The sequence below is a fragment of the Ochotona princeps genome, chromosome 14 (genome assembly GCF_030435755.1).
Source record: "Ochotona princeps isolate mOchPri1 chromosome 14, mOchPri1.hap1, whole genome shotgun sequence".
In the NCBI taxonomy this organism is placed as follows: Eukaryota; Metazoa; Chordata; class Mammalia; order Lagomorpha; family Ochotonidae; genus Ochotona; species Ochotona princeps.
Window position 1 is genome coordinate 41,768,781 of NC_080845.1, and position 15,894 is coordinate 41,784,674.

General features: G+C 39.1%; 1 protein-coding gene across 1 annotated transcript; it reads right to left on the minus strand.

The window, feature by feature from the left end:
• Positions 1-513: 513 nt before the first annotated feature.
• LOC131481969 (interferon omega-1-like) lies at positions 514-1,101 on the minus strand. The gene has a single exon (XM_058672949.1). It carries the CDS (start codon positions 1,099-1,101, stop codon positions 514-516), a length of 588 nt encoding a protein of 195 aa, XP_058528932.1.
• Between the last annotated feature and the right edge of the window lie 14,793 nt (positions 1,102-15,894).

Sequence of the window (15,894 nt, forward strand, 5' to 3'; positions counted from 1 at the left end):
TTTATTTTGATCACTTGCCTGTCTCAATGGCAATTCTGTAATCTGCCACTTTAGGCATAGACTTGCATATAAGATATATACAAATAAACAAATGAATAAACAATACCCACCCCTCTTAAATTTCAGAAAATCAGGATTTGAATTTTGTTTCCAGAAAAAGCACCCAGAAATTTTCATTGATAATAATTTATTAATTGAAAAAACTTAATAAAATGTAAACATGACTAATTTATCTACAAGGCAAAATAATATCTAATAAAATTTACAAATATTAAAAGCATAACACAAGAAAACAATAAATACGTATAAATAGATAAATACATAGATAATAGCTTCAGGGCTGATATCTCTTAGGCATTGCTACCCCTGCAGGAGCTGAACAACTTTTTAAGGATGTATTTCCTTTAAAATATTTGGTGAATTAATTATTTTTTAAATACTAGGACTGATGCATAAATAAGAGCCTTTAGAAATGATCAAAGATCCATGTGCAGGTGTAATGTAACGTGTTAGTCAGGACGACCCTGAGTCTCCATCCTGGCTTCTTAGGCTTTCTTGTAATTTGATTGTTGAAGCCAAGGCTCTCAGGAGTTCCATTCTGACAATCTCCCAGGCACAGTCACTGTGTCTCTTCTCTTTCAGGTAGACATGGATTCCCTGGAAGTACCTCCTGAGGGCCAGTGTTGGGCTCTCAGTCGTCAGCACAGAGTCTTGCTGTGCCCTCCCCTGCACCAGGCAGGCGTTCAGGTCTTGCAGCTGCTGCTGAAGTGCGGTGTGCAGTTCTGCCAGGACGGTCTTGTTCCAGGCAGCAGAGGCCTGCTGGGTGTGGAAGAGGTTGTAGATCTGCTGCAGCATCTCGTGGGGGACAGGTGTGTCCCGGGTCTTGTGGAAGTGGCTTGCATTCAGCACGTCCCGGGGGAATCGGAAGTCTCTTCTGTCCCTCAGACACAGACCAGGTGAGATTGTCCTCATCTGGACCAGCAGCCCCAAGGTCATCCTGCTGAGCTGGACAGAGTTCTCAGGCAGCTCACAGCCCAGAGACCCAACAGGGCCATAGCTGCACAGCAGCAGGGCTGTCAGCAGAGGGAGCAGGTGGGCCATGGGGCGATGAGGATGGTGATAGCCTGGCTGAGCTGGGATCTGGGTGAGTCTTGGACTCTGGGTTCTCTGCAGACCTTCAAACTATGCATGACTTTTATATAGGGAAGGAGAGATTTTCATTTTCTGAACATTTCTCAGTCTGCAGTTTTACTTCCTTTTTTGTTTTCATTTGTACATTCTCTGTACTGCCTAAGATAATGACATTTGGATAAACTTTTCTTGTTTAATTTCCCCCAATGTATTTCAGCTGTTTGCCAATTGAAATAGATGTCTAATAATTAAGTAAGAAGCATCTTATCCTAAAATCATGAGTGATTGTGTGTGTGTGTGTGTTTGTTAAGTCACATTACACACATTTTCCGAATTCTATAAATATGGCTAAATTTGTTGGTAAAATGCTGTCTCAGATGTCGCTGTCCTGTATGAGTGCCCCACCAGCATTCCTACTCCCTGACAATTGGGTTTCTATCACTTATTTGTAATACCGAGTGAAGGTCCTGACTGCTAGTATAAATTGGGTCCCATCTCAATTGCAGATCCTGTTTGGGACTTGAACCACTAGAAAGATTGGCAGCATGTGTATATGTGTGTGTAAAACTCTACCTTTCAAATACATGAAAAAGTTTGAAAATGCATGCATAAATGTTTATTCTTTCTGTTCTTAAAACAAGTTTTCATTCCTGATATTCAGCTGTATTTCCAACCTCCATACCATACATATGCAACCAGTTGCCCTCAGCCTTTCAGATTTCTGTATTTGGTTTGTTATTTCCAAGACCTTATCCTTGCAAATAAACTCATTAGAACGAAGAATGAACTTTTTGTTTACTGGTGTTTTTGGTTTTGTTTTGTTTTGTTTTCCATAGATTCTTTGTTTTCTTTCTTTTTTTTTAAAGGTGTTTTTTTGTTTTTTGTTTTTTGGGTTTTTTTTTTGAAAGCAGATCTACAGAGAGACAGAAAGATCTTCCATCCACTATTCACTCCCAAAATGTCCACAATGGCCGGAACTGAATTGATCCGAAGCCAGAATCTAAGAACTTCTTCTGGTCTCTCACATAGCTACAAGTTCCCAAGAACATGGGCCATCCTCTACCCATTTCCCAAGCCACAAGCAGGGAGCTGGATGGGAAGTGGAGCAGCCAGGACACAAACTGATTTTCATATGGGATCCTGGCACTTGGAAGGGGAGGATTAGCCCTCAAGCCATCCCACATGGCCCCATGTTTTTTCTTTCTTGCAAACCATACTAGCAGATCTGTCTGGTTATGCTTTACCAGAGCAGCAAGCTGAGGGCTCTTTTAGACATTGTCCCTCATCCCATGTTTTCTACTGCAGATCAATAGTACTCCATGGGATATAATATCATCCCTAGCACTGATTCAGGATCTTTACAGGAACAAAGGGTTCTGGAGATTCTAATTCCAAAACAATTTATTTCCGAGCACTACCTCACTGTCCTCAACCTACACTTTTCCAGACTCAAATCCCAAGCGCCATCGCATCACAGCCCAATGACATCACATGTCCTCATTGAGGAAGGATTTGTTTCTACATATCATTTTCTTCATTGATTCCTGAAATTTCCTTTCCTTTCCAGGACACATGAAGAATGACCTCAGAGACAACTTCCTATATGACTGATATCTCCCACTACCAAAGAGTGCCAGCAGTCCTTGGATTCTGATAGCAAATGTCTTTCTCCTAAGTATGTGAAAAAAGCTTCCAGTTATAATTCCAACTTTAGGGACCAGAGTTGTGGAATAGTGGGAAAGCTGTCATCTGCACTGCTGGCATTCTAAGTGGGCACCAGTTTGTGTCCTATGTGCTCTCTTTGTGATCTAAGTCCCTGCTAGTGGCCTGGATAAAGCCTCAGAAGATGACCCAAGTGCTTGAATCAGTTCCAGCTGCATGGGAAACACCGATAAAACTCCCGGCTTCTACTTCAGCCTGACCAGCACTGGAGGCTGTATCCACCTGGGCAGTGAATCAACAGGTAGAAGAATTAACTCTCCCCCTCTCTTTCCTCTCTCTGCTTAACTCTGATTGATAATAAATAAATACAACTTAAAATAATAATAATTTCAACATTTGCAGCCAAATAATTTCTATTGTGCCACATAATTTTAACTTCTCAATTGTTTTAAGATTTTTTTAAAAAAAATTGAAACATGGCATTTCAGAGAAAGAAGGAAAGACAGAGAAGAAGGAATTTTCACCCAGTGGTTCACTCCCCAAATGGCCAACAGTGACGGGCTGAGCTGATCCAAAAACTGTGAGCTTAGAGCTTCATCTGGGTCTTGCATGTGAGTGCAGGGACACATTTCACTTGAACCAACTTCCACTGCTTTCTCAGGCACGTTAATAGGGAACTGAATCACAATTGGAGAAACCAGGACTAGAACTGGGGCCTATATGGGATGCCAGCGCAGTAGATGTAAGCTTAGTCTACTGCAGCACAGCATCAGCCCCCGATAACTTGTCAATTGTTTCACTTCAACTATTCAATATGCTTGGAGTTTTTGAGCCTGGCACAACTTGGTGTCTCATTAGAAACTCATCTGAGTATTACAGAAACCATGGAGCTTCTGGTGCACCCTCAGTCAGTGTGGCTTCATTGGGTTGCTTTGTTCTTCTCTCTGTTTCAGGCTCAGAATCCAGGGCAGCAAGGCACAGCACATAAGCCAGAAATGGAATGCTTTCCTCTCAGAGTTGGTGGTTGTTTCATTTTTAGTTTTTGTAATGCTTTTTTTTCACATGATGGGTTATGAGCAAGGTTTATCTTGCTATCTTACTTTCTACATTATCCCAAGGGTTATACAAAAAAAAAAAAAAAAAAAAAAAAAAAGGGAGGGGGAAGTAATGGAAAGACGAAAGGGGTCCTGTATTTTTCTCTATAGTTTTTGTCATTCTAGAGTCTTTGCTTCTCATTTCAACTTTCTTTTTTTAAAAAAAAATGCAGTTTTATTCGAAAGGCAGATTTATAGATAGAAAGAGAGAGAGAAAGATGTTGCATCCAATGGTTCACTCCCCAAGCGGCTGCAATGGCTGGAGCTGAGCTGATCCAAATCCAAGAGTCTGGAGCTTCTTCCAGGTTTCCCATGCGGGTGCAGTGTCCCAAGGATTTAGGCCATTCTCTACTGCTTTCTTAGATCACAAGCAGGGAGCTGGATGGGAAGTGGAGCGGCTGGAACATGAACCGTTGCCCAGATGAGATCCCAATATGTGCAACACAAGGATTTAGCCACTAGTCCATCATGTTCACCCTCTCATTTCAACTTTGTTAGGAAACAAAACTTAGGTGTTTGTAAGCAATACAAAGATTACTCTGGGGGCAGCACAGTGGTGTATCAGGTTAATCTTTTGCTTGTGGTGCCAACATCCCATACGGGTGCCGGTTGGTGTCCTGGTTGACCCAACTCCAATCCAGCTTCCAGTTTATGGCCTGGGAAAATAACAGAAGCTGACTCAAGTCCTTGGGCCCCTGTACCAGTATAGGAGCCCACAAGAAACTCTAGGCTACTGGCTTCAGATCAGCTCAGCTCCAGTCATTACAGCCATTTGGAAAGTGAACCAACAAATGGAAGATCTCTCTATGTCTACCTCTCTCGGTAAGTCTGTTTTTCAAATAAAAATAAATAAATTTTTAAAAAGAAGTTTAGCTATCATGATTGACAATTAACTGGTGATTCCTGGCAGCCTCATTATTTTGGGCCTTGAGGTTTTTTTTTTTTTTTTGCAACTTTTAGAATAAATTAAAACACTCAACAATTTCTGTTCATAGTAATCTAGCCCTGGGACCTCTGGCCTCTCTTGAGGTCCTCACAGGTCCCACAGGAGACTTCCTTCAGACCTTGCTGTGCTCAATTAGAAGGAGGACAGCTCCACCTCTCACCTCTTGCACTGTCTACAGGTAGAGCCCAGTAAAAATCTGTTCACAGCATTATATTCCAAACAATGATTGATTTGTAAGTCCTGGAAAGACCTAAGGTGTGACCAAGATGGAATAATCCCACCCATGCACCTTTCTGTTTGGAAGTAGTAAGTGAATTTAAAAGGCTACTGACAAAGGAGAGGTTAGCTTTAACTGCAAACTCAGCCACACTGCTTTTGATTTTTTTTTTCCAACTCAATCCTAATAAAAACTCATAAAATAAAGCTTCAGACTGAAAAGCAACATTAACCAATAAAGGCTTTGTTGACATTGGGAAAAATAGTTTGAGTTTACAAAATTTACTCAGCAAGGATGCCTCCAGAAGAGGAGAGGGCTGTTTAGGAGCCAATGGCTTAAAAGACAGAAGAAAGATTCCTCCTTAAAAATGGTTAGGAATTCTGCCTTAAGTCAAATGATATCTCTGAAATATTCACAAGGCAAAATAAAACCTACACAACAGACCATTAAGAGCAAGTAGATTTCCTGAAAACAGTTTCTTAAGCCTATTGATCCAAATATACCTTACACTTGAATAGCTACTGAAGACCTGGTGAGATCTTGTTCATGTGAACAATACTTATCAATGTTTCATATGCATAAATCAATATTCAAAAGCATAATATATGATTATAGAAGCTTACTTTTTATAACCTGTAGAGTAATGACATCATTCCACATCACCTGACGTCAGGAAGGGACCACCAGACACTGCAGAATCAGAGTAAAAGAGAACATTCCGCATCAGTACAATGACAGCAATTTGATCTTGTGATCTCCCAGAACATGTTTCATGAGTTTCCAGACAATGTTTTGAGGCACACAGCTATGGAAAAACGGATCTAATGTTGAAACATAGACGATTGCTGAACTGAGTTATGCAATCTGTAACAGTGAAAAGCTCAATGCTAGTAAAGGGTCGTGATTTTTAAAAAACTCAAAACTTCAGCATTAACTTAGCCCAGAGTCCCATTAGTTTTGTGCAGAGTGAGAATATATGGGTGAATTGTTTCACTGCCACTAAATAATACATCAAGACAGAAGATGTACTATCTGTGTTCCTAAGTAATCTGGTTTCTTTTTGGTTTGAGAAACATTTACCAAACCAGAAATAAAAGGTTTATCATGTCTCAGCCACTGGCCTGTCTCTCTGTGTGCAAACACACCAGACCGTGCAGACACATGGAGCCTTTTCCTTCTGGATGCAGGCCTGTGTAGGTCATGTGTTCCAAGTCCTGGTCAGCTCGCCTCCCATGAAATCCATAAAAAGCCAAGCATGTACTGACTTCCTCATGAGTTTCATGAGGTTCTCTTTTCAAAGACAAGAAGTTGAATGTGTTTGTTTATCCATTTCCTTGCTTGGAGTCCACAGTCTGCATCATCCACCCGCTTCATGATTAACTTTCAGGATGTGATACGACACACTTACAGATATTCACATTAGATTTTTCTAGTTGATCATCTATCTAGGTTTTATGTTTCTTTGTCTTTGGATCCTAATCCTCAGGAAGTGTTCCGGACTCTGACTACTGCGCCTTCTCAGTGCCATGTGCACCATCTGTGAACATGGAACATGGATCCACCCTTGTGCTCATTTCAATGAACTTACTAAATGAATTGTCACAATATCTTTGTTGCCATTAGACATCATAATCTTCCAATACACTCTACTGATAACTGTGCTGTTAGGAAGTCTCCATTCTATTTGTTACATGTGCCTGCACTCCTGTTCAGATTGTTCCTTTTGTCAGGTTTTCAAAAGAAGCTGTGCCATGCCGGCAATTTAAGAGATTTTAAGTGGTATTGCCTTTTGAATAATTTTCCCCATGCAGTGAGGTTTGGCTTGTGTATGAGGGAGGAATACACATTTGCATCAGACACTGGAATAATATCCTCCCCTTCCCATAGGTGAACTAAGTGAATGGAACGATTTTTTTCACATCAGCTTGTAGGGTGGAAACAGCCCATACATTTGGACTCTTTCTCCCTCCTCATAGCCCCATTCCATGGGAATCTGGGAGCTCTCCCTAAGATACGAAAATTACAGAAACAGACTTCTCCTCCTATTCAAATCACTTTTGTCCAAGAAACAACTCCTTTCTGGGAGGAAAAAGATCTGCAGAGAGACAGAATGCATAGCAAAGCCTGCCCTCCAAGAATTTGGTGTCTGTCTTTGTTGTGGCCAGTAGGCGGCAGTCTTCGTCTATACCATTAAATATGAAGTGCGCTTCCCTCACCACCTACCCTGTAAAATCTGCTTTCTATTTCCTTCTTGCTTCAGCTTCTGTTACATCATTATAAAAGCATTGCTTCATTTCTATAAATATTCACCGGAAGAAAATAAAAATGCCTTACACATGGGAATTTCTAAAAAGAAAAAAAACCTGGAACTGTTACTCATGCTTTTAGTTGGTGGTTACATCAGCAAAAAGTGAATCCCGGAAGCCGCAAAGGAACAGGAAGCAGCTGTATGCCTGATCAGTGTAGGTTAGTAATTAACTGAGCGCAGTGCACTGGGGATTTCTACATTGGGAAGGAGAAAACTATTGTGATGTGGTAGTGAAAGAATGAGATTAAGGAGAGAAAATAGGAGGGAGCAACATGCCACGAGTGGAATCAGCAAAAGACTACACATCCTTCCACTTCTGTCATTAGCATAGCACTCTCTCTTTCAGATACTGACACAAGCCACCGTTGCACAAGTGATCATAAAAATTGGTGGTTTCCAATATGAGGGGTACCCATTTTTTAACCTTCTGCAGAACACTTGACAAAATTCTAATTTTTAGATTATCACATTTTTGTGGTCAGTTACTGAGAGATGGTAGGAGACAATGGGGAAAAAATGGAACTTTCACATTTGTGTCCTCTTCCATGTATGTAAGTCATCTCTCTGAAAAAGTTACTCTGCCAAATACTTTAAAAAAAATTTTTACTGTAACATTTTTTAAAATATCCCCACCTTTATGCTTGAGATAAAATGAGGCTCAGAACTGTTAGTGATTTCTCCAAGATAATCCATTTTTTAAAATATCTATTTATTTATTTGAAGGGCAAAGTTTCAGAGAGAAGGAGAAACAGACCTTCCATCCCTAAATGGCCACAGTAGCTGGGGTTGGGCTGGTCCCAAGCCAGGAGAGAGGAGCTCAAGAACTTCCTCTGTGTCTCCCACATAGGTACAAGGGTCCAAGCACTTGAGGCATTTTCTGCTGCTTTCACAGGCACATTAGCAAGGAGCTGGATTGGAAGTGGAGTAGCCAAGACTCAAACTGGCACCCATTTGGGATGTCAGTGGTAGCTTTACCACTGTGCCATAGTGCTGGCCCCATCCTGGCCAAGTCTTGATTCAGCGTGAAGTACTGTATCGCATGATATAAATAATTACTTAAAATTTACATTTTAGAATTCTGTTTAATTTTTAAACATGCTTTCAATTCAAATTATTGAGCTCAAATTATTAAAATCTCTTACTTCCTTGTCTTTTTACTGTTGGATGCTATTTTATTTTTTTCTGATACAACCTTACTTTATTTTGTACCTTGGAGGTAAGGAGAGAAATTCTTTGATTGGTTCACTCTTCTATCACACGAGGAAATTGTCGCAATTAAATTCATTTCAACTTAGTTAAATGTACATTACCAAGATTTTATGATCCTCATGAAATTTGATGTTTTAAAATGGTAATCAAACACAAATTAAAATAGGAACAACTTAGGAAATGATGTTAAAGAATAGAAGAATTTCTGCATCTCTATGATAAGATGAAGTATGCTTATAAATTGATTTATTTTTATTGGAAAAGCAGATCGACAGGAAGAAGACACAGAGTTAAAGATCTATCTGCTGGTTCATTCTCCAAGTGGCTACAATGGCTGGAGCTGAGCCCATTCAAGGCCAGGAGCTAGGAACCAGGAGCCTCCTCCAGGTCTTCCAGGTAGGTACAGGGTCTCAAGACTTTGGGCCATCCTTCACTGCTTTCCCAGGTCACAAGCAGGTAGCCGGATGGGAAGTAGAGCAACTGGGACATGAACCAACACCCAAATCTGGTGCTGGTATCTGGAGGTGGAGGCTAGCCAATTGGGCCATTTTGCTGGGATTGAAGCAGGCTTATAACAATAACATTATAGTATCTTGAGAAAAAAGAAAAATGGATAATTAGATTGTTAAAGTACATGACCCTTTCAACTTGTTTAATAACTTATAACCAAAGCATTAATCTCAAAGATTCTCATAGAAACATATCACAAATGACAGTGTGGAAAAAAAAAATCTTGCACAATAGCTCAAAATTTAGCTCTACAACCCACCTTCAATTAAGGACACAGACATTTTTAAAATCTCAAATTTCCCAATAAATACTGTTATATACCACTATGCATTCTGTGTCAAAATCATTTAAGAAACATATGGTCTGAGCAAAAGAAAACTTTCTTCAGGCTTGCCAGATTCTGTGCCAATGCCACAACCTCTGCCCAGAATAGGACGAGTTAGGTTTTTCAAAAACTCCTAATCGAGTTTCATGGTGCTCATTGAGTCACAGCCAAAACTAGCTTGATTTTGATACTGTTCTTTCCTTTTTGTTGCTGTTGTTGTCATTTATTTATTTATCTTACAATGCAGTTCAGTAGGCTCAGGGATTTCCCTCCCTCTCTCCCCAAGTCCCCTTTTCTCTGTTTCCCCTGGAATTATTACAACAGCATAGTCCTTCAAAAGCAGTCATTAAGCTCATCATTCTTCTATTTAAGTGTATCCTGTCATTGTAAGTATGGACAATGGCAGAGAGTCCAGCATCCTATTGTCAAGATGTTTCCTTTTTTAAAATATTTATTTTTTTATTTGAAAGAGCATATCTTACATCTGCAAATCTTAATGCAAGCAACCTAAAATCTCATAAGGAGATCAGTAGATCCCAGGATTGAATGGAGAGCATGACAATAAATATAACTGTTATAGAGGTAAGTGTTAGAGTACGGCCATTATTAGCTCACTGCTTCAGATACCTGCATCCTGCACCGAATTGCCTGATTTGAGCTGGGAGTGATAGCTCAAGTAGTTGGACCCTTAATTTTCACAGGGGATAACTGGATGGAGTTCTGGTCTCCTGACTTCTCTCGAGTCCAGCCTTTGCTGTGCAAACAATCACAGAATGTGTTTTTTCGAAGGGCCTCTTTCAGTTTTCAATATCCATTTAAGATACATACATCTTGGCCAGTGTTGTAGTCCAGCAAGTTAGAGTCTGCTTATCACACTGCAATTCATATTGTAGTACCTGTTCAAGTCCTGGCTACACTGCTTCCAATCCACCGCTCTAAAGCACTCAGGAAATCAGTAAAAGATGGCCCAAATGCACGTGTCTCTAGCACACAAGTGGGAGACATGGATGGAGTTCCCATCTCCTGGGTTTAACTTGGCCTAACCCTAACTATTGTAACCATTTAGGAAGTGAACCTGTGAATGGAAAATCTCTTTCCTTCTCTCTCTGATACTCTGCCTTTCAACTAAATGTCGTTGTTATTGTTTTTAAGATGCTTTCATTTCCATTACTTTACTCAATAGTTCATCTCTTTACCACTGAATAATAACAGTTCAAAGAAAACAGTACATTTTGGCTTTCTATATGAAACTTCATCTTTATCCTTCCATATTTGATGATCATGCATTGAGCTTTTTCAAATATTGGTGTGCTAACTTTTTGTAGGGATAATATTTCGGACCAGCTGAGTACATCTCACTGTGAATGTCAAAGTGTACAACAAGACTGTGTATAACCGTGAGAAGCTGCCAAAGTGTCTGCCACATGGCAGTAAGACTTTGCATTCCCATAATGAACAAATTAGCATTTCTATTTCTGTAGATGCTCGTCACCATTTAGTACTGTCACATTTGGGGATTTGAGCTATTCTAATGAATGAAGAGAAGTGTCTTTGCTGTTTTACTTCGCGTTTGCCTAATCATAAGGTGTGCTTATTTGCTGTTAGCATTCTTCCTTGGTTAGGTGTCCAGATCACTTTCGATGTTTGTCATCTTATGATCTAATTATATGATCGTTGTAAATTTAAGCTACAATACAATTGTATTTCCTACATAGATGTCTGCAAAGCTTCTAATTTATCTTTTAATTCTCTAAATGATATATTTCAAAGTACAGGGTACAGGGGCCCAAATTCCTCTGCTGCTTTCCCAGGCCATAAGCAGAGAACTGGATGGGAAGTGAAGGTTCCGGAACATGAACTGCAGCCGAAGTAGGATGCCAGCACACCAGGGCAAATGCTTAGCATGCTGAGTCACCGTGCCGGCCCCTGTGAAGTATTTTCATTTTGTGTAAACTATGAATCTTGTGTCTATGCTCATTTGTATATAATTGTGCCAGAATCACTTTTTAATGACTTTTTAAAAAGTTATTTATTTTATCATTCCATGATATAGCCCCATAGGCTCTGGAGTTTTGCTTCTCCCCTCCCCAAATACTTGCCCTCCCCACATACACTTTCCCCCATGCCATTACAATAGTATAGTCCTACACAATAGGTTGTAAATCCATCATCCTGGTATTTGAGTATATCCTGACATTGTAGGTATGGGCAGTGGCAGAAAGTCCAGCATCCTATTGTCAAGATACATTCAATAGTTTTATTGGGAGTCCATCCATCTTTGATTTGGAAGTGGAGATGCTCATTGCATTGTATCTTCACATCTAGATGTGATAGTCTCTGCTTCACAGTATCTATACATCCCCTTAAATGAAAAGCCATAAAACAAAATCAACAACAAAGAGAAAAATAGAACAATTACAACTCCATGAAGTTAAATAGCATGCTACTTAATGACCGATGTGCCACTGAAGAAATGAAAAAGAAAATCAAAGCAAGAAGTAAAATCCTGAAGCAAACGATGTTCTTGTGTGACCCATGAGTCAGTGATGAAATTGATAAGAAAAACAAAAACTTTTTTTTGAATGAATGAAAGTAAAAACAAAAACATCAAACCTCCTGAGATGTAGCAAAAACAATATTAAAAGAGCTGTTGATCTTGCCTGAAGGTTCTTATATCACTTTAAATACTTTATGTATTGATCTTTTGAGGGTATTGTTGATACCATTTTCTCTTAAGCGCTAAGGCAACTCTCATTTCAGTTGTCCCCCATTTATACATTATGAAAACCTAAGATTCTTCTCATTGTTCCCTTACTTCTTTGTTAAATCAGAAACAAAATTTATCCAATTGCCTGTATGCAAATCTCTTTATTAACAAATCAGTATATCTCCTATTTTCTTGATTGAATAAAAACTAACAGAGCAATTAATAGTGGAAAGAAGAATTAAAGTGATCAGCTATGAAGAGTTGATAAGTGTATGGAAATGTAAATAGGGTTATGCATTGTTTTGAATGTAAATTTGTGTTGCTTATAAGGGATATTTGCCATAATGTTTGAAATTCATATACAATTTGATCAAGAAGTCTTCTACATATATAATTCATAGGCATATTCTTTCTTACTGCAGCACTCTTTGGATTTAAATAGCTACATGCTTAATCAAACTTCATCACATCCATCCACATATACAAAATAAGTCAGGACTATGTGGTGAGCTAGAAAGATTTTCTGGACATATCACACCTTTAAAAAGCAACCCATTGAATAATGTTTGTTATCCAAAGCCTTTTCTGTAAATGTTACACAGAGCACATCAGACACATAGATAAACTAATGTAATTATCCATCAAACTCTCCACAGTGCTTACTACTTCAAAAAGTGAAGAATTGATTCCCTAGTGGTCCAAGGCTTTAAGTTATCAGAATTTATTGACAGTGAAACCAAAGATGCAAATTTTATAATCAAGAATCTTTTTCATTTTTTTCAGTTATATATCATAGATATACATTAAAGTATTTTATAAAATATGGAAAGAATAAACAAAAATTTGAAATCCATGAAATATTGGTGCTTCCCATTAGTTTAGACACCAGAATAACCATAGCACGATGCATTTAATGATGTGATTTTAGCCATTATATGTCACCCACATTCCAGAGATCAGGTCTGGGAGAGTCAATAGGTTGGCACTTTTACCATATGCTAATGATGAAACTGGGATGTAGTGAAAATGTTTAAAATATTGTTTGAGTAATATTTCATGAAGACTACCTTACTATGGCTATGGTTTAAATGACCCGTAGTAACTTTTGGTGAAATGTAATCTCCATTGTATAAGTAGGTACTATGAGGTGGGACCATTTCTCTTTATATCGTCTATATATCTTTATATCTTCTCTTTATGTCTTTATATTTAAATCATTACATTATATATAATGACCTTTAAAATGTGATAAGGTCATAAGGCTTCTATCATCATGGATGAATTAATTTACTCAGATTAATTTACACATCAACCCTAACCTCTTATCCAAATGAAATGGTACATGTGGTGGCCACAGGAGTTCTTTTTCTATTTCATAGAGATTTTACTTCTCTGTGGCTCTTGCTTTTGGCAGTCATTCCACTTGGCTCTTTAATGCTGTTGACTCAGACTACATGGGTAGAAGAATCAAGTGTAACATTTAGCCGTGTGGTCTTCAGGGGGCTGAGTGTGAGCCCAGAACAACTACACTCATGTCATGAGTGTGAGCCCAGAACAACTACACTCATGTCGTAAGTTGCAGAAACTATCAGTGATGCAAGAGCCTTGTGTGTCCTGCTAAGAATATTTCATGTTCCTACTAAGCACATAAAAATCAAATGGGGCAATTGGACCCTTATAAGCCAACTATTTGCACATTTGCACTGAATACAAAATCCTGGGCAATGGCAGACAGTATACCTAGCAGAATATAACTCACTCAAAAAGGGCATTTGCAGACCTGAGAATATCCCTGCAGGCATTCCGTTTGTGTTAAAGGATAGCCTCCTTCCGCACCTAACTGCATGCACTAGTACTCATATACTTTGCCCAAGGTGGAAGCAAATACATCTCCCTTTTTCAGAGTTCTACTCAGTCACCAGCAGGTGGAGCCTGAGTCAGGTGCTGGGGAAAAAAGCAGAGATGGAAATGGTAACAGACAACCCTACCTTGTCCCAGGAGGTCATTCTTTGCTTTTCTTCATTTCTTTTGCTCCTTTGGCACTCACCTGAACTCCAGCCCTTTCCTCATACCCCTACACATTTCCTGCAGGCCCTGTGTGGCCCAACATGGACATTCCTCTCATTGCTGACTATGTGACCCAGTTGCTTTACAGCGATGTCACAGAGCCTGTCATGTCGGTCTCAGTGAGAAGCTTCCTTTTCCAGGATGACCACCCTGAAACAGAACTGATATGTGAGTTTGCTGTGTATTCAGAACAGATATAGCAGATCTTAGAGCTGTACTTGCTTATCTCTTAGGTAAGCCTTGGCACAAAATCTCACTTATCAAGCCTGGCAATGTTCCCTGCTCCTCACCTGTTAATCACCCAGGCCTGTGTCCACTGTCAAATGGCTACTTTTCTAAATGCCACTTTTTGAAGAAAAACTATGCTGTCTCTCAACCTTTCCAGAACTAGGCTACCTGGTAGATGAGAGATGCTGTAATACAACCCAGGTCATGGTTCAGTGTTCATGTCCCTAGATTTGAATCCAGTTCCCTTCCACAGATAGTAGAGAAACAAAGAAATTTCTCCCCCACAACTGAAAATAGTCTATTTTTTTCTCTTTCCAGTTTTTTTGAACGCTTTCATCTCTGCTTTCTTATTGACTACCTCTTACTGGTGGAAGAGCAAAAGATGACTGCTTTACCAACTGCCACACCTTGAGTAAATAGTTTTTAACAGTCAAAGGGCTGAGGTGTTATGCATACAGTCACACATTCAGTTGGCATGTTTTGTAGCCACCCTGGGGAGGAAGCAAGATAGGAAAGCAGGTAGCCCGTGAACACATTTCACATGGAGCAATTACTAAAGAGTGCTCACTGAAGCTTTGCTAAGAGCTACAACCCTGGCTTCCACTAATGCCACTTTTCAAAATGCAAACCCAGAAATTCTGTGCTCCTTGATGGCCCAGAGTATGTCATGAAAGAAGAAATGAGATGTGGTAATAAGATAAATGTTTTCATGGAAGTTAAAATTTGGGTATATTGTCCATATTCCTGCTTTTGCCAGGAAAGGAATGGGGTCTTGTGCAAATTAAAACTGTACCACATCGTAGATACCAGATTCATGATCAGAATTTTTTTTCCCTTTTGCTTTGTTGTACTCAGGGCCTCATTACCTGAAATCCTGCCTTCTATTTGTGTGATAGTGAAGTTTAGTTTCTTTTCTAATTTTAATTTTAATTTAATTTAATTTTATTTTATATGATAGTTTCATAGCCTCCAGAATTTCCTTCCCTCCCTCTCCAGTTTCCCTCCCTCCCTCCATTGTTTTCCCCTATATTATTAAAATAGTATAATCCTTCATAAACAGTCATAAGTCCATCATTCTGCTATTTCAGTGTATTCTAACATTGTAGGTATAGACGATGGCAGGCAGTCCAGCATCCCATTATTAAGGTATATTGAATGCTTTCATAGAGTCCATCTTTGGTTTGGAAGTAGAGATGCATACTGCACTATATGTTCACATTTCAAAATGACAGTTTCTCTTATACAGTTTCTCTAAATGACTATATGTACACACATGTTTACCTATATATCTATTGGTCTTGTATTTTGCACAGTTTTCCTCATATTTATTTTCTTTTGCTGTTCAGAGAGGAATCTTTAATCCTATGAGATCAATACAACTTAATCCACATTATAAAAGAACTATGCATGTGTTTCAAATATTTTACACTGAAATAAACTTGGTTTCATTTTTCATGAGCTCTTAAAATTATCCAGTGCATGCTTCTTAT